The 20,064-nt window shown below is 40.2% G+C and overlaps 1 protein-coding gene across 1 annotated transcript in view; it reads right to left on the bottom strand.

Moving 5' to 3' along the window:
• Positions 1-282: 282 nt before the first annotated feature.
• LOC109430479 (organic cation transporter protein) overlaps positions 283-20,064 on the bottom strand; it is a 177,338-nt gene continuing 157,556 nt past the window's right edge. The window contains exons 6-7 of the mRNA XM_062860730.1: positions 10,961-11,142; positions 283-1,270 (exon numbers count right to left, since the gene is read on the bottom strand). Of these exons, the coding sequence (XP_062716714.1) occupies positions 1,183-1,270; positions 10,961-11,142 (270 nt within the window). The 3' untranslated portion in view covers positions 283-1,182. The remainder of the gene's footprint in view (positions 1,271-10,960; positions 11,143-20,064) is intronic.

Below are 20,064 nucleotides of genomic sequence, written 5' to 3'. Positions count from 1 at the left end.
AGTGCAAATTCTTATGGATTTTATTCGGGAAATTATTTTCATCACTTCGGTAATGCATTTGGATTTCTTTTGGGTAATTTAGTTATGAATGGTTTTGGTTATTCCCATAAAAACTCCCTAAATGATTCAGAAATCCCTTCCACAATTCTTCGGCAGATTTTTTTTTGTCATTCATTCGTCCATTTATGGTTGGGTATTGCGGTTCTGTCATATCTATAGTGTTGTCTTCCATTTTCAAATTTCTTTTGTTCATATTTCCAGAGATATTTCAGATCAGCAAGCTGTTGATGAACGATCATATTTATATTTATAGTAAAACAGATTCTTAATCACTTATATCATTTCCATTATATCTACAACAATATAGTCTGACGACGTGATATCCTACAGAAGTTATACTTGGCATACGTAATACTTGAGTGCATCTCATAATCCTAGGCAATAGCCATTAACTCCATTATTGTCTCCAGTTTATGCTTCGGTTCAGTAGTTCGCGAATCGCTCGTGCAGCTAGAGCACATTTTAATGCGTTGTTCATGTAATATACCGGTGTAGTTCGGGTTTTACCCATCAAAGAAAGGAAAATACACTTATATTCAAAGAACCAGACCGAAGTCTGCTCCGTGCAACGCTACACCTCTGTCTATCCAAATAAAAAAGTAAGCAGAGCATATGTACTACCTTTTGCAGAAAACATACATCCTACTACATTTACACCCTGGTAACTGGACTACACACATGCTACACAATATCGTTAATAGCTAACTTCGTGATAAACCGACCCGCGAACACTTCACGCAGTCACTCGCTTTGCTTTGTCAGTCCGTCAGTGGACAATTGATTTGGAACCAGCCCTTCTACCAAACACACGACTGACCGTTAGGAGGAGCGTACCCATCAATGTCTGATAATGCTTTCATCTGTCCTTAACCACACTAAAAATTAAGTTTCTTGTACTCTGTCATCAATCGTCGGCAATCGTATGTTCAGACCCGTATGCAGACCCTCTCCTTCCCGTCTCGATCAAATGATATTAACTGTCCGCCAAGCCATGAGGTCTCCAGGAGCAGGAAGTGGGGGTCCGCCAACAAGTCACATGCGGTTCGTATACCTAGTAGCTATTTACAATTTCGAGACCTGCTGACCCATGCAACAGCGGCGGTGGCGGCAGTCACGATCCTCTCACAGAAATATGCTCTCGTTTTGAGCGAATCCGATGTTGCTCAGTCCATTTTCCACGTTGTCTCGTGGGAAGTGTTTCTCGATGCGCCTGAAAGTAGATACGGACGGGTACATTTTGTTACGATTGGGCGAATGTGTAGAAAATGAAAACCGTTTCGATTTTATTGATACTGGTAAATCCATGCCATATCGATGAATGACTGTTATATCTATATTTTATAGCAAAAGAAGAAGAAAACGTGCTTGCTTGAAAAAGAGTCATCACAGACAAATTTAGACGCATTTCAAAGACGAAGTATAAGCTGAACCCAAGATATAATTTATTACTAATAAATAAGCCAATTAAACAGATTCTTATGAAGCTTAATGCAAACAGAAGAGAAATTTTAACATTGAGAATTTCAGATTTTTTATTCCGTAGATTCAGTTGGTAAATCCGTAGGTTTCCGTAGAAAAATCGGGTCCTGTAAATTCCGTAGATCTATGAAAATTTACGGAAGGAAGATATTCATGCCGAAAATCCAATGAAAAAAAACCCGTCTGATTGAGTTATTACTGAGGCTTTGATGTTTTCGGCATAATTGCGTATTTTATTGATACATACAATTTTGCAAATTATTGTATGATGGGTCTCTAAATTTGACAATGTATGTTTTCCTTGAAAAACACAGGTCTCTATCTCCATCGGTGTTAAAATTGACGTCTTCAGCAAATGTGTTTGGAATCAAAAATGCTACAACTTTACTGAAGATGTCAACCTTCTATCTGGACAAGTCAGTTTCACTCTAACTGCTAAGGTCATGCTCAACTTCGCCGAAGACACTATTGCTCTATCTCCTCAAGCATACGAGCTATTAATTAAGGACAGACTTGTTAGAATCTCAACATAACCATCACAATTGCCGACTTTCGCACCTACTCACGATTTCGAGCGCACCATTTTTTTCGTAAACAAAACCAGCGCACCTGATCTTCTTATCTTAAGCTTATTACAAGTGAGCAAGAACAGAATAATGAAATGCACTGTTGTTTGAAGCTTTCTTCTTGAGATTTGTGCGTCTGTAGTTGTGTTGCACTGTTGAAGCGGGATTTCAAGACGTTTGTCCTTAAGTGAGTGAAATGAACAACTATACCATTATGCGACGCCACGACAGCAACGTTACCAGGATATCCTCCCAGCGGCCACTTGATCGCTGTAAGGGATATCGACTGCAGGGCACCGGTATTACCTACAAAGCTGACCCCGAGCCTTTGGACCACCTCTTGTATAGTGTCTCAACGGGTCCATCCCAAGTAACAATTACACTTTTGTGGCAATCCTGAAGTAATTTCTAAGATAGACTAATAAAACTTAGCAATAAAGCTCTTTGTTCTGCAAATCTGAGATAAAATAGGCATAAAACATCCATAAGACTAATCTGGCCGACTCTTCAGGAAATCTTCAAAGCTGCTTTTGAAGACTGCTTTGAAACTAGTTGTATTTATGTACTTGCACTGATGATTGATTATAAGAACTTCATGAAACTTTAACAAGAATACCTTGAGACATGTTGATCTTTTAGCTGTCTTTCTCAAAAGTGTCAACAGTGCATAATAAATGAAATCTTTTGCCTAAGCATTATGCAGATGCAAAAAAGTTTTGTTTCATGGATGAAATGTTAATTGAACTGCAAATTAATTTTCATCAAATTAAAATGGCTAAAGCATCAAGATTGCCTGACAGATCATTGATGACAGGTAATCAAAATTTTCCGTGCCATACCCGCTTTTTCGTTGAAATGCCGCCCAAAACATACGAAAACAACAAAGCGCCCCAAAAATAATATCAATCATTAATATACGAAGACATAAATTTCATATAAAAACAAAATGCTACGCCACTTTTTCAATTCCATCTAAACATGGCTGCCGTTCCAAGCGAACAAAACTCATGCAGCCGCCATCAATTGTTATTACCTTTAAACCAAACCCCCTCAAAACAATCATGGAACCATGTCACCTTGCATGAAAGCTACAGCCTGAAGATTGTTTTTACTAGTTATGATCTTAAGGCAGATTTGTTCGTCTTAAATGAAACTTATTCGTTTTATTCAAGAGTAACAGCTTTTGACAATTGTTTGTTTACGTTTTCGATGCTAGAAAGTTGTCTGTACATTTCACGGTGTTTCGCATCAAGATGTGCCAGTTCTATTTTGTTTCCTGTATTTTTGCAATTAATAATGAAGTGAAACTTACTTAAATTACACTATTTGGCATGAGCATGAGCAGTAAGTCACAGTAAGTACCCATTTCATTTTCGATTTGCATAGCTGTGGCCTGTGCGAGGAACTGGTTGAAGGCAGGACGACAGCAGCCAGCTACTTGCGTTTTTGATTAGCCGTACAATCATTATTTCGTTGACATGATTACTTTTTAACACAAGAATGGCTAAATTATCAGTGAGCAAACATGTTTATGTGTTTATATTTGCATGAGAACGCGGTTTTTCAACCAATTTGTTACATTCATTATATGGATTGAAAAATAGTTCGTTGTCTTATTATTATTTCGCATAGTTCTTGTTTCAGAGTAATGGCTCTAGTTCGAGAATAGAATGCTTCAAGAAGTTTTTAAAAGAGGATTAGCCAGATGAAATGCACTTGAATAAACGAAGCATAAATATTTAATAAAATATGTTGATGTTATGTGTTGAAAATAACTTCAAATACGCCTTAAAACTTATTATGAGATTTAATGCTCTTGTAAATTCAGTTGTTTTATGCGCGAATTTCAAAATTAACTTGAAGACAACTTAAAAACCGCAAACGAACGAAGATTGTTTTCTCTTGATAAAAACAACTACAAATGTTCCATGAATTGGTCATGCTGTGATAAATGTTCCATAAAAATAATCAAATCTAAAAGGAATTGAAATTGTTACTTGGGATGCGCCACCTCTTCTGTAGCTCCAAGACGATGTGGGTGATAGTCGCTGAAAAGGCATTCCAGCCAAACTCATCCCTACACATCCTATTTTTTTCCTGGCATAGGGCGAAAAATCTGCTCAACAGACACCCTAACAGGAAGGTTAGAGTAGTGTGAAGTTAAGGCCGTCTTCTACAACAAATGTAAAAGCCAGGACAACTCTCTCATCAACCCACTAAGGTCGCCAAACCTTTCGTCACTCCGGAACCACCAAGAAGGCATTGCTTTAGAGAGGGGCTAGTGCACATCGTACCCTCAAGATTAGCTGCGTAGCCTGCAGCAACGAACATCGATGACTCGCTTTGGAGGGTCCATCACGGTAGCATGCTGGCGCTTAGCCAGTTTCCCGAATGGTCCTTACCACTCCCTTTGTCCTCGGAAGGCGGGCAGGGTCAACCCCTACGAAGCCGACTCCGAACCCCTGGACCACCTTTTGTACCGCATCTGAACTAGCCATTCTCTGAGTCCACGTGCCACCTCCTATGTAGCTCCCAGACGATATGGATGATAGCCGTTGAAACGGCGTTCCAGGTAACCTCATCTCTACACATCCTCTGAACCAAATAGGCTTTTTACAGGCGTAATCAACGTGGCTACCGAAGATGAGCTTATCGTCGATCATCACGGCCAAGAGTTTGACGGAGCGTTTGGACGTGATAGTGCATTCACCTACACTACACTGATCAACGCTTGCTGCTCCGACTTCCAGTTGTTCACAACCATCACCCCAGTTTTGTGGTGAGACAACTTCAGCTTCCTGGACCTCATCTACGCCTCCACAACCTTGATCGAGTCAACTCCAGTGATCCGAGTGATAGTCAACTCCACTTCTTCGATCGTCTCACCGAAGACTACGAGCGTAATGTCGTCAGCAAAGCCGATAATCTCCACTCCCACCGGGAACTCTAACCTCAACACCTCGGCGTACATGACATTTCATAACACCGGACCCAGGATGGAACCTTGCGGGACTCCTGAGGTTATGTAAAAGCACTTCTGACCCACCTCCGTGTCGTAAACTAGTACGCGATCTGAAAGTAGCTTTCGTGAATCTTGTACAAGTACTCCGGTATCCCCAGACGCAAGAGCGCATCGGCAATAGCAGACCAGCTGGCGCTATTAAACGCATTTCTTACATCCAGTCACTACCGCGCAGAAGCGAATTCCCCTCCTCTTAGGCTGGAATGCTTTCTCGGCGGTTTTTGTAACCGACAAGATAGCGTCTACGGTGGACCTCCCCTTCCGGAAGCCGTACTGGTTGCTCGAAAGACCATTTTCGCCCTCGGTGAACCTCAACATTCTATTGAGGATGATCTTTTCGAGCACCTTCCTCGCCGTGTCAATCAAGCATATTGGTCTATATGCCGACGGGTCTCCGGGTGGTTTCTCCACATTTGGCAATAGTACCAGGCTCTGCCTCTTCCAAGCTTCTGGGAAAACTCCCTCGTGCATGCATTTCTGCATAGCAGACCTGAACATCTCGGGAGCCTCTGCAATAGCTACTTTTGAGGCCAGGTTCGGAACTCCGTCCGGACCTAGGGCCTTACCTACGCTAAGGGACTTAGCTATCCTCGCAAGTTCCACATCGGTGACCCTCTCCTCATCGCCAGCCCCAGTCCCCGGCTGTCCTACGAAAGGAGGCCAAGGACTTGCATCATGACGCGGAAAAAGTCCTCCAATGATCCCCTCCAACATCTCAGGAGATTGCTCTGTAGGAGCCATCACACCTCTCGTCTTGGCAATAAAGATCCTGTAGGCGTCACCCCACGGGTTCGTATTGGCACTCTGACAGAGACCCTCAAAGCAGGCCTTTTTGATTGCTCTTATCTCGGTCTTAAGCGCGGCTTTTGCAGCGGCGAATACCACCCGCCGTTCGTTTCGATCTTCCTCTGATCGTGCTCGCTGCATCCGCCGCCTAGCCCGTAGGCAGGCGCGGCGCAGGTCCACAATCGCGTCGGTCCACCAGTAAGCCGGTGGCCTCCCATTTCTAGGGTGAACTCGCCTAGGCATGGTCGCATCACACGCACGAGCACCGCTACCAGCTCGTCGCCGTCTAAACCGATTAAGTTTCGCTCACGGCGGAGCGCCTCCCTAAATACCCCTTCGTCGAAGTATGATGTCTTCCACCTGCGAGGGCTTGACCTTGGCCTGTTGTTGTAGTCGATACTGTAGCGAACCGCCAGGTGGTCGCTGTGAGTGTAGCCATCGTCTTGTTAGGCCAGGGCTACAAAAGGTCACGTCAATAATTGACTCCGCTCCGTTTCGACTATAGGTACTCTTGGTACCGACATTAGCCAAGTCGACATCTAAGATGGCCAGTGTCTCTAGCAGGATCTGACCCCGCTGCTTCGTGAAACGGCTTCCCCATTCCGCGGCCCAGCCCTTTATGTCACCCGCTATTACCACGGGCCTTCGCCCTGTTAGCACGGTCGTCATACAGTCCAGCATCTGCGTGAACCGCTCGATCGGCTGCCGCGGAGGCGCGTAACAGCTACACAAGAAGACCCAGTTTATTTTGGCGACTACGAAGCCCTCACAGGTAGTAGACACCAACTCCTGGACGGGGTATTTACCCGTCGTCCGCCATTTTTCTGGACCCATTCGCTACCCAATTGCCGTTGCCGGTGAGTACTCAGTTTGGATCCGCTATGATGGTGATATGCGTCTCCCACTCAGAAACCGCCTCACAAAGCAATGAATTAAATGCTTTGGCTGTTTTCCTACTCTCCGCATTTACCAATGTGGCGCTAGCTTCTATGCGCGAAAAATCGCTAAAAGTAAATCACAAAAATATTGTATGGCGAATAGCATCTAACGGCGTATTTCTCGAAGTGGAACACATTATTCAAAAAAATATTTGTTAGTGGTTGTGCACTATGTTGACCGGTTTGGTGCCCACCAAATATTTTTTTCTGTAAAAGCTTTCCATTTCGAGAAATGCGAGTTTAGATGCTTTATTTCGCCATACAAAATTAAAAGGATTTACTTCTGCTGATCAACTGTGGGCGCGCGCCAAACTGAGCTGCGTCACAGTGGTTCAGGTTCAGCTGCGTTACCTGCACTGTGATTTGTTCACTGCGGCTTTCTTGCAGGCCGGGCACCTTGGACCATCCGTTCGATGCCTTGCCTATGTTTTTTACCTTTTTCCTTGTTCAAATCAGCCAAATGGCTGGACCCGTGCAGCCTTGTGCCTTATGGCCTTCGGCGCCGCATCTCCTACTCAGTTTGCTCCTGTCAGGGCCTTTGCAGTCCCATGACTAGTGTCTTGGTTCCAGACACCCGAAACAAACCTGACATACGCACCAGCGTACCCTACTTAAACGGACTTTTCACGTCCGCCACAGTTAGCTGAGCCAAAGCTACCTGTGTCCCCGCCGGCCCTTTCAGTAGTCTAACGGCTGCTGTGGCCACCTGCGCGTCACACTGTTGCCGCAATGCCGTGAGGCATCGTACACAAATTACGTAACGCTATAGGGGGAGGGGGGGAGTCCAGCTTAGCGTTACGATCCATACAAAAAAAATATGTTTTCATACAAAAAGCGTTACAAGGGGGAGGGAGGGGGTCTGAAATGACCGATTTTAGCGTTACGTAATTTGTGCACCATGCCTGACGAGCTCTTCCACTTTGGTGACCTCGTTGTTTTGAAGGATAGAACGGTGGGATCTGGCCAGATACAATGAAGAAAAAAAAGAACGAAGTAGGCAAGGCTTATAGATCAATATTGTCATGTTTTTGACAAACCGAATCAGCCTTTCAACGAAGCTTATGAAGTGAAGAAGCAGAAAATCTGCTAATATAAAACTATCTTGAACCCCCGGGTATGTTATTTGCACTTTTAATTTATGCACCTTTTATATGCCCTGCATAAAAAGAGGGCGAGCTACTCAGAACGAACATTGTGCATAAGAATATTTATTAATGACGGTAACTATTGCAACGGCGACCAGGGGGTGTTTATAGGAATCACAGGAGAGTTTCAGAGGGTCTGAGGGGAGTTGTTTTTGAAAGCATTGCAGAGAGTTTCAGAGGATTTTCGACGGTAACCATCGGCGGCCAGGGGCGTTTATAGGGGAGAGTAGGGAGGTTATAGGGGCGTTTCAGCGGATCCCAAGGGGTTTCAGGGAATACCAGGAGATCTCAGGGGCGTTTCAATGGGGTCCCAATGGGTTTCAGGGTGGATACCAGGAGATCTCAAATGTGTTTCAGGCGGTACCAGCGGGTTTCAGAGGGATACCTGTCAATCTCAGTAGTGTTTCAGGGGGTTTGGAGGCGTTACAGGTACCTTTTCGAGGGTTTCTGAGGGTGTCACGTGCAGAGTTAATGTACACGTGCTGTAGTCCCATGTACGGGAGCCACATTGCAAGCGAGCTCCCAGGAGCACTGTACATTGTGAGACTGAAAGTTGTGTGCCTCATTTTTCTCAAGATGTGTCTCATGAGCTTCGTCTCATGCGCTGGTTAAATTAGAAAATTTCATGACAAAAACTTCCTAAACGAACGAGAATTGAAACCTTGACCTTTGCATTGAGAGTCCCTAGTCGCATCGCATAGACCAACCAGACACTTGAGTTGTGTACGGAAAAAAGTTGTTGAGGTTCTTCGTTACCAAGAAGATGTTTTTCACCTTAGATACCAACAGCTCACGCAGCGCATGAGACGAGCTCCCCGGGAGCTATGTGCCTAGCTCGCACCCACCAGATTTTCGTGAGCCTCCTAGCAGCGCAGCACACTGCGATTTTGAAGAGCTGGGAGACAATTTGGTGGGAGGCTCGCTGTCACATTTATGTACACATGAGCAATGGGAAACTCTGGTCACGTGCGTTACATGGGGTCCGAGTGGGTCTTAGAGGGATTCGGAGGGGAATTTGGGAGTTAAAATACATTACATTGGGTCCGAAGGGATTTTCGGAGGAGTTTTCAGGGTTTTCAGAAAGTCTCAGGTGCGTAACATGGGGTCCGATGGCGTTTTAGGGGATTTCGGAAGCATTCCAGGAAGTTTCAGACCATTTCCGGTGGGATTCGGAGACGTTACGCAAGCGTTACAGAGGAGTTTCAAGAGTTTCTGAGTGTCTCAGGTGCGTTACATGGGGTTCGAGGGGGTTTTAAGGGGATTTTGGCGGCATTTCAGGAAGTTTAAGAGCATATTCGGTGGGATTCTAAGGTCTTACGGAAGCACTACGGAGGAGTTTCCGTGGGTTTCTGAGTGTCTCAGTTGCGTTAACCCCCTGAAACGCACCTGAAAACCTCTTGAAACGCCTCTAAAATGCTTTCAAACGCCCCTTAAAAACTCTAGGAACGTCCTTAAAATGTTCCTAAAATCCCCTTAAAAACTCTGAAATTCCGTGAAACGCACCTCAAACCCCTTGTAACGCCTTTTAAAGGCACCTGCGATCCCCTAAACTGCCCGTAATGCCTTTTGAGACGTCCCTGAACCCCCTAATTTCTATTGAAATGCCCCTGAATTTCCCGCAATTCCATTAAAACGCAAACAAATCCTGACAGAACAAAGGCTCCTCAAATCCTCTGAAACAACCTCCTGAAACGACCTTGAAGCCCCTTGGAACCCCCATTTTAAGGCTATCTGGGAACTTCCTGGAAACCCTCTTAGCTCCACCTTGAATACCCAGGAGCAAGACCTGTTCTCGCGAACTAGATTCCTTAATTAAAGTCCAAACTTGATTTATGCACAAATTTACCTCTTTTTATGCATACTTTAATTTATGCACGTTTTTAATTTATGCACCCCCAGCCATGTGCGTAAATTGAGGTTCCAGTGCATTTTGATTACCATCCTAAAAGAAGTAACTGGACAAAATTTCAGCCAAATCCATTAAAATTAAAAGGTGCATCAAATCAATTTAGTGTTTTTCGACTGTTTTCGAACTTAAAAAAATCATAACTAAAAATTATTTCTTTAGGTAGAAATTGAAAGATATACTTGTTTGCTACAAGTTCTTCAAACAACGTATTCCAATAAAATTAAAGGAAACTTACTAAAATTACTAAAATTCGAGGAAGCCAAATGTATCCTAAAAACTAGCTTTTGGGCGACAATCATGCTTTGGCGCGCAGAAAGATGAATCGCGTCAGCACTGATATTGATGGCCAACATGCTTATTTGTTTATAGAGCACTGCATACAGCGGTTGCTATGATAATTTTTTCTAAGTCTTTGACGTTTCGTGGCCTTGTTGTTTACGATTTTTTGATATGTTACGCTAAATTTCCTGAATTTTCTGATAAAAATATAAAACCATGGTTCCGAGACTATGAAAACGTGAAAAAAAACTAATATATTTGCATTTCATGCACAAAAACAGAATCTTACCCATTCAACGCATTTTTTCTTAAAACTAGAATTCAATAGCTTTCCATAAAAAAAGAAGTTTAAAATCGGTTAACTGGTTCAAAAGTTATGATTTTTTGAAAAATTTTAGTTTTTAAAAATCTTGATTTTTAGGACCACTCTATCTGTAAATTGGTCACCCTAATGACGAAATAAAAAATACGGGTCTAATTATTTTCGAAGAACTACGAATCCACCAAGTTTCATGATAATCGGAGCTGCACTATATCGTTATCCTATATAATGGCTGTATGTCTAATTGGACAAGGCATATGGAAATGGAAATTTAATATATCAAAAGAAAGTGCCCTACCTGAACAAGAACAACATTGTCGAAACAAATCACGTTTTCATCTATCTCCCAAATTAATTTATATTGAAATTAGTCTGCCTGAAGTTACCTCCATGCAAGCAAAAGAACTTTCAAAGTCCCTTTGATAGGAAAATCTCCCCGGCGACACTATCTTACCTCGTATCGTCATCGGTGGACCGTGTGACACTGCTCCCCACACTGGCTCCGCTTCCGCTACCGCTCCGGTGCCGTTGCTGATACTTCTTGCTAAGCTTATCCTTGAGTGCCAGCAGAGCCAGGCCCCCGATTATGCTGAACACTCCCATTATCGTAATGGGCAGATACTGGTCAACGTGCTCCTGTGTGAATAGATGATACAAACAGACAGACGGGCATTAAGACGAGAAGACGTGTGAATGAGGAATTGATGAGTGGACTATTAGGTTGGTTGAATAGTTGAGAAAATTGAATAAATGTCCTTTCGTCCTTTCCAGTGGATTAGAACCGGAACCACACGTAAGATGCATGCTTCAATGGGTATCAGAGTGCATTCAGGAGTCAGTGTTTGTCAACTCTTTCAATGAAATTTCAATCTTTCATCTGTTTTAGATTTTATTTTATCAACATTATTTGTTTATTACCTAAATGATAATATTGTTTATCCAAGTCACTTGTTAACTTTTCTAAGTCCTTCTAGTCGTGCCTTCACAGTAGTTTTTTTTTATTATGTCTACACCATTTTATCGAACTTTGAACCTCTAACATTCTATTACACTAAGCTAAATTTTGTGAAATACTTGGTATTGTTTTGCTTTATTTGTTGTTGTCCTTGGCGGAACTTCTGAAGCAGTTCCTGAAGGACATAGTTCTGAGGAAATAAATAGAGTATTCGTTGTGTTACATGGTTGAATGCATGAAAAAATCCATATCGGGGTTCAGATGTCCAACTTCTGGAGGTCACCAGTGGTGTATCGCAACATGTAAATTGAGAACTAGAACCTTGCACAGTCTCTCACGAGGAAAGGTATTTGTCGAGTTCGAGTAGCTAACTGATGCACACACAGATGCCAGAAAGGTATCTTTCCTTGATAATGGATTCATCGAACGGAATGAACAATCGTTGAAATTAATTGCAAGAAACTAAAGCAGTTGAATTAATTGCTACTGATTATTTCAAGCTGCACAGACATCCGACAGACCGACGGGAGTCGTGCCTTCGGTTCTAGCTTGTGGATAGGTCTGCTGCTTCCTTAGAGGAATCCTATGCCTATCTAGACAACAATGCTCAAACGTGTTAAATGGGTCATTGAGGTTTTCAGGTGCAGCCACTTGGAGGAACACCGGTGCTGTGTCGATGATGTTGACAATGGGGCCGCACAGTGGATCACGTATTTGCAGCGCTGGGTATGGGCGATCCACTGGGGCATGCATATGTAAATTAAGCCAAGACATGCAGTCATGCACGATTCAGTTGTTCTGGTTGAGTGATGCGATTGTTGCAGGATTCGAAGATATGTAAGCTGACTGACTATAGCTAGCTGACATTAAAATGCATCGGAAATTACTCAACGTGGTCAATGTAACACTTAAAATGGATTGTCTAAGCATCTAGATGGAAGTGGGCTGCCATGTAAATACTTGAGTAGTTTCTGTGGGAAAAGTCTTCACTCGACTTCTAGAGAGAACATTTTGTGAAAGCAAATCCCTTCAATTTACTCTTCTTTTACATCTGGGTAATTTTTTAACCAAACCGTATACATTAGGCCTGTCCAGCTTTTCAAAAATGTTCTCTGATTCTCAAGTCCACCCCCATATTTTGATTGGCATTCTAAAAGAAGTAACTGGTCAAAATTTCAGCTAAATCCGTTGAAATTAAGAGGTGATTTGATGCAATTTTGTGTTTTTCGATTATTTTTGAACTTCAAAAAATCATAACTACTCTAAAACATGTCAAAACTTAATTCTTTCGGCAGAAATTGAAAGCTATACTTGTCTGCTACAACTTCTCCAAACAACGTGTGCCAATAAAATTGAAGGAAACATGTGTAATTATCACATTTGTAATCAGAAAAACCTTAAAAAGTTGATTTTTTGATAGATTTCGTTCTGGAACACCCTAATATACTAAATAAGTTGGATTTTTCTAAACGGCATCATATTCTCCAATGTTTTTTGGTTATTTGCTTCTTTGACACCAATGCTGTAGGAGTTGAGCAAAAATTACTAAAATTCGTGAAAGTCAAATGTGGCCTAAAAACTACCTTTTTGGAGGCAATCACGTTGTGGCGCGAAATTGTACTAAACGTAGTAGCTTTGCTTCCTAGTAGTTTGCCTTGGCTACCCCCTACCACGGGTGATAACAAACAAGCGCGATGACAGGTGTTGGCTATCATATCAGTGCTGACGCGATGCCACTTTTTGCGCGCCAAAGCGTGATTGCACCCGAAAAGCTAGTTTTTAGGCCACATTTGGCTTTCACGAATTTTAGTAATTTTTGCTCAACTCCTACAGCATTGGTGCCAAAGAAGCAAATAACCAAAAAACATTGGAGAATATGATGCTGTTTTGAAAAATCCAACTTATTACGTATATAAGGGTATTCAAGAACAAAATCTATCAAAAGATCAACTTTTTAAGGTTTTTCTGATTACAAATGTGATAATTACATATGTTTCCTTCAATTTTATTGGCACACGTTGTTCGGAGAAGTTGTAGTAAACAAGTATAGCTTTCAATTTCTGCCGAAAGAATTAAGTTTTGACATGTTTTAGTGTAGTTATGATTTTTTGAAGTTCAAAAATAGTCGAAAAACACAAAATTGATTTGATGCACCTCTTAATTTCAACGGATTTGGCTGAAATTTTGACCAGTTACTTCTTTTAGGATGCCAATCAAAATTTGGGAGTGGACTTGAGAATCAGAGAACATTTTTGAAAAGCTGGACAGGCCTAGTATACATACTACATTAGCGAGCTGTTCCCAAGTGATGGAATACCGTTCTCGTGTTATCTGCACATCGTTCAAATTAAAAATGGTTCAAACGTCATAATGCTCATAATGAACGGGATGAAACGGAACGCAGAATGAAAACAAAACAGCAAAAAAGGGCTACCATCAGTGTGTTTTTCGATGCCCATAGGGTTACGAGCTGTTCAAATTAAAAATGAACCCCGTTAGTTTGCATAAGGTGTCGTTTAAACCAACGGGGGTAGCCTGTAGGAAGGTTAAAGCTTGAAGCTGATTCATTAAAATGAAATGGAGAACATTGGCCATCAATTTCGATTAATGACATAAGGTTCAATTACAAAACGTCAAAATAAATAATATCGTACATTATGTACGATACATAATGTAACTTTTTACATTTGAAAATCTCTTTGTCAATGCAAGACTACTTTTTAGAATTCTGATATGAAGCACAGAGAAAAGACATTTAAGCTCGAACAAAAATACGTTGAATGGCCGTGTTCATCATTAAAACACATCAAGCCAAAAAGCGACACGAGCGCTCAAATTGCAAAAACGGCAAACACAGGAAAGAAAAATGACAACTTGACAATGTACGCGATGGGATGCTAGCGCCACGCAACGGGATCATAACGACATACTCTGATATGACCGTTACAAAGTATTACACACGACAGAAAGCGAAGGTAGACGTCTCCCAAGAAACATTTTTTGCTTTAAGAAATGTTTCTCAAAGCAACGTTATTAAACTGGAAGCCGTATTATATTTGAATAATTTTGAAATAAAACTGTTCTTCAACTCTTGTTCGCCCAAAAATGAGAATCTATTCAACGTCAACCGTTCTATAAACACGATGAAGTGAATGTTTATCCAATGATCGTACATCGGTTGTGATACTCTTGTTCAACGTTAGAACCATCAGCAATTTACACAAACATCTTAAACTTTACTTCAACGCTTATTAAACAATGCTGTATGACGCTATTTATTGAATCATTTAAGAATGGTTTTAGAAACCGTTATTGTGCACTAGCAGCATAGCGCATAATAACAAGCTTTCTTCGATATTTATTCCACCATAATACAATCAAAACATGCTGGAGCCGTGATACAACTTACGAAATTTATTTCTATTTATAGATACGATTTTATAATTGCTACAAAAACGATTCTTAAACGTTTCTTCAACATCATGTTACATCATGTAACAATAAAATGAGAAAATTATTTAACTTTCAACATTTCTGCATTTGTGTCTGGAATAGCTCTCTCTGATTATGTACCCCCAACATCTTTATTTTATTATATTTTATGGGACAAATCACACCAATGGAAAGACTCGAACTCTGGATCTTTGGGTTCACACTCGTCTGCATTCGCTCTGCTTTAATCCGAATTACATGATTCGGCAGATTTAAAGCAGTATATAAATATTCAATTCCTGAGTCGAATACATCACCGTACATATGCTGCTTAAACATTGCTTACATATTTTATTCAACTAATTGTCTTCATAAACATTGAAGTTGATCAATGTTTTAATAATTGTAACCGCAACGTTTAATCATAAGGCATGCATGCTAATTATTTTGCTAGTCTGTCGGTAATTCACGGTGTTGTGTTGTAAGATTGGTATCGCTTCGAACTTTTTTTTTTATTTGAACGTCCAAATAAGTGAACTTTATTTATTTTCACTGCTCCTGTTTTGTGTCGGTAGGAGAATGTGTAAAACTTGTGTATATCTCCAGGTAGCTATAAGATATGGATATAAGGAAGCCCGGTTTGACCGGTGGCAACAAAGTGGATAGAGTAGATTGTCAATACCAAACAGAGGAGCCGCCCAGGATCCACTTCAGCTGCTTTTTCTGGTGTTTTTGTTACCGCTTTTGCTGCCGTTGGAGCGTGTAGTGTAAAAGGTAAGTCAGAATGTTTTTAAAAGTGTGAAGAGTGTGATATTTAGAGCTGCTGCAAGAAGTTTGTTTGGTCTTCAAGCTTGTAGCCACGGTTGCTCTTTTTAGGTTCCTAAATCAGCAATCGTGTTTACAAAAAGGGGGAGGGCGAACAACGATAATTAAGTGACACAGTACCACTGCTAATAAACATTGCTTGAATAAAAGTGTAACATTTGTATTAAAGAAACATGGTAATATCTTGTTGTTAAGCTATATCAGTGTAGTTCAATAAAATGATCAAGCAAAAGTTGTTAAACTTTAAATAGGCTACTTGTTCCATTGAAGATCTTATGTGGAATAACGGCATCTAATACGTTGGAAGCAGCTTGTATTCTATCATTACTAGAGCACTATTGAACAGATGATGTGAATACTTAAGCAACTGTTTTTAAACTTTTATACCATTGGTTATTCAATGAGCAGAAATATGTTTAACTAACGTGCAGTTTCCACTGCATGAAACATTTATTCGCCATTTTGTTCAACATAAACTCTTGTACAACTGTCGGCGTCTTTGTAGCACATGTATTCAACTGACATGCTTATTAATGATTTTGAATTGTTACTTGTTACCCAAGAAACAATTTTTGCTTTAAGAAATGTTTCTCAAAGCAACTTTATTAAGCTGCTAGTCGTATTATATTTGAATAGCTTTGAAATAAAACTGTGCTTCAACTCTTGTTCGCCCAAAAATGAGAATCTATTCAACATCAACCGTGCTATAAGCACGATGAAAAGAATGTTTATCCAATGACCGTATATCGGTTGTGAAACACTTGTTCAACGTTAGAACCATCAGCTATTTACACAACCATCATAAACTTTTCTTCAACGTTTAATAAACAATGTTATATGACGCTATTTGTTTAATCGTTTGAGAATGGTTTTAGAAACTATTATTCTGCATTAGCAGCATATTCCGTAATAACAAACTTTTTTCGACATTCATTCCACCATAATATAATCAAAACATGCTGGGGCCGTGGTACACCTCACGAAATTTATTTCTATTAATAGATACGATTTTACAATTGCTACGAAAACGTTTCTTAAATGTTTCTTAAATATCATTGTAACAATAAAATTGCAAAAATGATTTAACTTTCTACATTTCTGCATTTGTATTTAATCTGGAATAACTCTCTCTTCTGATCATATAGCCACAACCTCTCCATTTTATTACATTTTTATGAAACAAATCCCATCAATTGAAAGACTCGAACTCTGGACCTTTGGATTCACACTCGTCTGCATCTGCTCTGCTTCAATCCGAATTACATGAATCGGCATATTTAAAGTAGTATATAAATATTCAATCCCTGAGTCGAATACATTACCGTACATATGCTGCTTAAACATTGCTTAACATTGCATTAATCATAAGGCATGCATGTTGATTGTTTTGCTAGTCCGTCAGTATTCACGGTGTTGTGTTGTGAGATTGGTGACACTTCGAACTTTTCTTTTATTTAAACGCCCAAACAAGTGAACTTATCACTTTCACTTTTTTTTTTCACCGCTCCTGTTTTGTGTCGAACATAAGGAAGCTGAGCCCGGTTTGACCGGTGCCACCATAGTGGGTAATCTAACTCGTCAATGTCAAATAGAGGAGCCGCCCAGGATCCACTTCAGTTGCATTTTCTGGTGTTTTTGTTGCTGATGCTGCTGTCGTTGGAGCGTGTAGTGTAAAAGGTGAGTCAGAATGTTTTTAAAAGTGTGATATTTTGAGCTGTTGCAAGATGTTTGTGTGGGCTTCAAGCTTGTAGCCGGGGATGCTTTTCTTAGACCCCTAATCAGCAATCATGTTTACAAACAGGAGCAGGGCGAACAACGATTGTTGAGTGATACAGTACCACTTCTAATCAACATTGCTTGAATAAAAGCGTAACATTTGTATTAAAGAAACCTGATTACATCTTGTTGTTGAACTATATCAGTGTAGTTGAATAAAATGATCAAGCAATAGTTATTAAACTTGAGATAAACTACTTATTCCATTGTAGATCATATGTGGAATAACGGCATCCAATACGTCGGAAGCAGCTTGTATTCTATCATTATGAGAGCACTATTAGACAGATGATGTGAACACCTAAGCAACTGTCTTTAAACTTCTGTACGATTAGTTATTCAATCAGCAGAAATATATTTAACAAACGTACAGTTTCCACTGCATGAAACATTTATTCGCCATTTTGTTCAAAACATACTCTTGTTCAACTGTCGGCGCCTTTGTGGAACATTTAATCAACTGGCATGCTGATTAATGATTTTGAATTGTTACTTGGGAACTGAGTGTGTATAAATGATTTCGTTTATGCATTGTATTATTTTTTTACGGGTGATGATTTGTTTTCAGTCCTTCAGAAATCTCTTATGCGATTCCGAAAAATCTCAATTACTGTGAAAATTGAACCAAATCGTGTTGAAAAAATTACAGCAAATAGTCTAAATAAATTACTATCAAACATGTTTATCCAAATAAGGTTGTTATATACATATTTTAATTAATGCAGTGTTCGTGTATACTCTGCATACAACGAATGGCTAAAAAAAGGGAACGATTCGTTAACCATGGCGTACAATCATCTTCCGGAGACACCCTTGTAAAGAAGGAGATCGAGAATGTACATCAATCTCTTTTCTGCCGCAAAGCACCGTCTCGGCGCCATCACGAGAAGTGGATCGTAAAACACTGAAAATGGTTAGAAGTGAATTTAATCAATTCAAAGTATTTAATGAATTAGAAATAAAATTTATTCAAGATAGAATTTGTTTATAAAGTGAACTAGTAAAATAAATCATGTGAAATAAAGTGTAATAGAAATAAACGATATTTGGAACTGTTTATACCGAAACAATTCTGTACTAGTTCCTGGGAATTCAACATCCAGTTGAACTACTCCGTTGCTGTTCGCTGTGCTCTGGATATGTAGCATAGTGTGCACAATAGTGACATGGGGAGACTTGATTCCTCGAGGATTACACACACATTATACAGGGGATGGCCAAAATGTTTGGGATAGGCAACTTTTTTTTCTCTCACAAAAAAGTTCAACAAGCTATAACTTTTCATGAAGCGCATCAAAAAATCTCAAATTTTGACTGCTTGTCAACCTATTATGTGTGCATCATTGGTACAAATTTGGGGTCGATTGATTAATATCTCGCAAAGTTAGATCCGTTCGCGTAAAACACTATTTTTCTGACAACTCATTTTTGAGGTGTCATATCTCGGAAACCAGTGAACCGAATTGAATAAAATTTTGAACGTACACTAACAATATGCAAATGCTTCACAAACGATTAAAACATAGGTATTTTTTAAACAATGAAAAAAGTTATCATAGATTGACACTTTTTGGATTTTAGTCGAAAAAAAGTAATTTTTTTACATCAATGTCAATAAATTTTAGTGTTGATATCCCAAGATTTTCCACTTCTGTTCTCAAGTTATCTCTAATCAGATATATTGGAGCCTATTTAAATTGAATGAAGAACGCATTTAGTAATTTTTGTGATGATTTTTGTGGCTATATCGGTCTCTTTCTACTCATAGTATAAGGGAGTAGAGATCAAAGTGGATAATGTAATGATAGATATGATAGAATTCGCTAGGTAGCGAACAAGTGTGAAATTTTTTTATAGAAGGTGAAATTTGGCAAGTAGGCCATGTATTGAACGAATACATCGAATGCGTGAAACTTCTGCCGTGCGACCTGTGCTTTTAAACAGATCGGCTTGGTTGGTAGTTCATACCACCTTACCAAGACTGGCAAAAGTTTCAGGCACCCGACTGCCAAATGTATTGTTCTGTTTTCATCACACATTCTATCGAGCGGTAGCTTTTTCGGAATTCGCACTCCGTTCATAGAGGTATGTCTATATCGCGGCGTGTTCTTCCTATTAGCTTTTTCGATCTTATAGGATAGAACACTTTTCTTTTTGAGCCAAACTTTTCATATCATATGCTGATTTATCGACCGTAATTATAATAATAGGAAGAACACGCCGCGATATAGACATACCTCTATGAACGGAGTGCGAATTCCGAAAAAGCTACCGATCGATAGAATTTGTGATGAAAACAGAACAATACATTAGGCAGTCGGGTGCCTGAAACTTTTGCCAGTCTTGGTAAGGTGGTATGAACTACCAACCAAGCCGATCTGTTTAAAAGCACAGGTCGCACGGCAGAAGTTTCACGCATTCGATGTATTCGTTCAATACATGGCCTATACTTGCCTAATTTCACCTTCTATAAAAAAATTTCACACTTGTTCGCTACCTAGCGAATTCTATCATATCTATCATTTCATTATCCATTTTGATCTCTACTCCCTTATACTATGAGTAGAAAG

This window comes from Aedes albopictus, chromosome 3 (genome assembly GCF_035046485.1).
Source record: "Aedes albopictus strain Foshan chromosome 3, AalbF5, whole genome shotgun sequence".
Lineage (NCBI taxonomy): Eukaryota > Metazoa > Arthropoda > Insecta > Diptera > Culicidae > Aedes > Aedes albopictus.
Note: the sequence above shows the minus strand (reverse complement) of the source record. Positions and strands in the feature narration are given on the sequence as shown.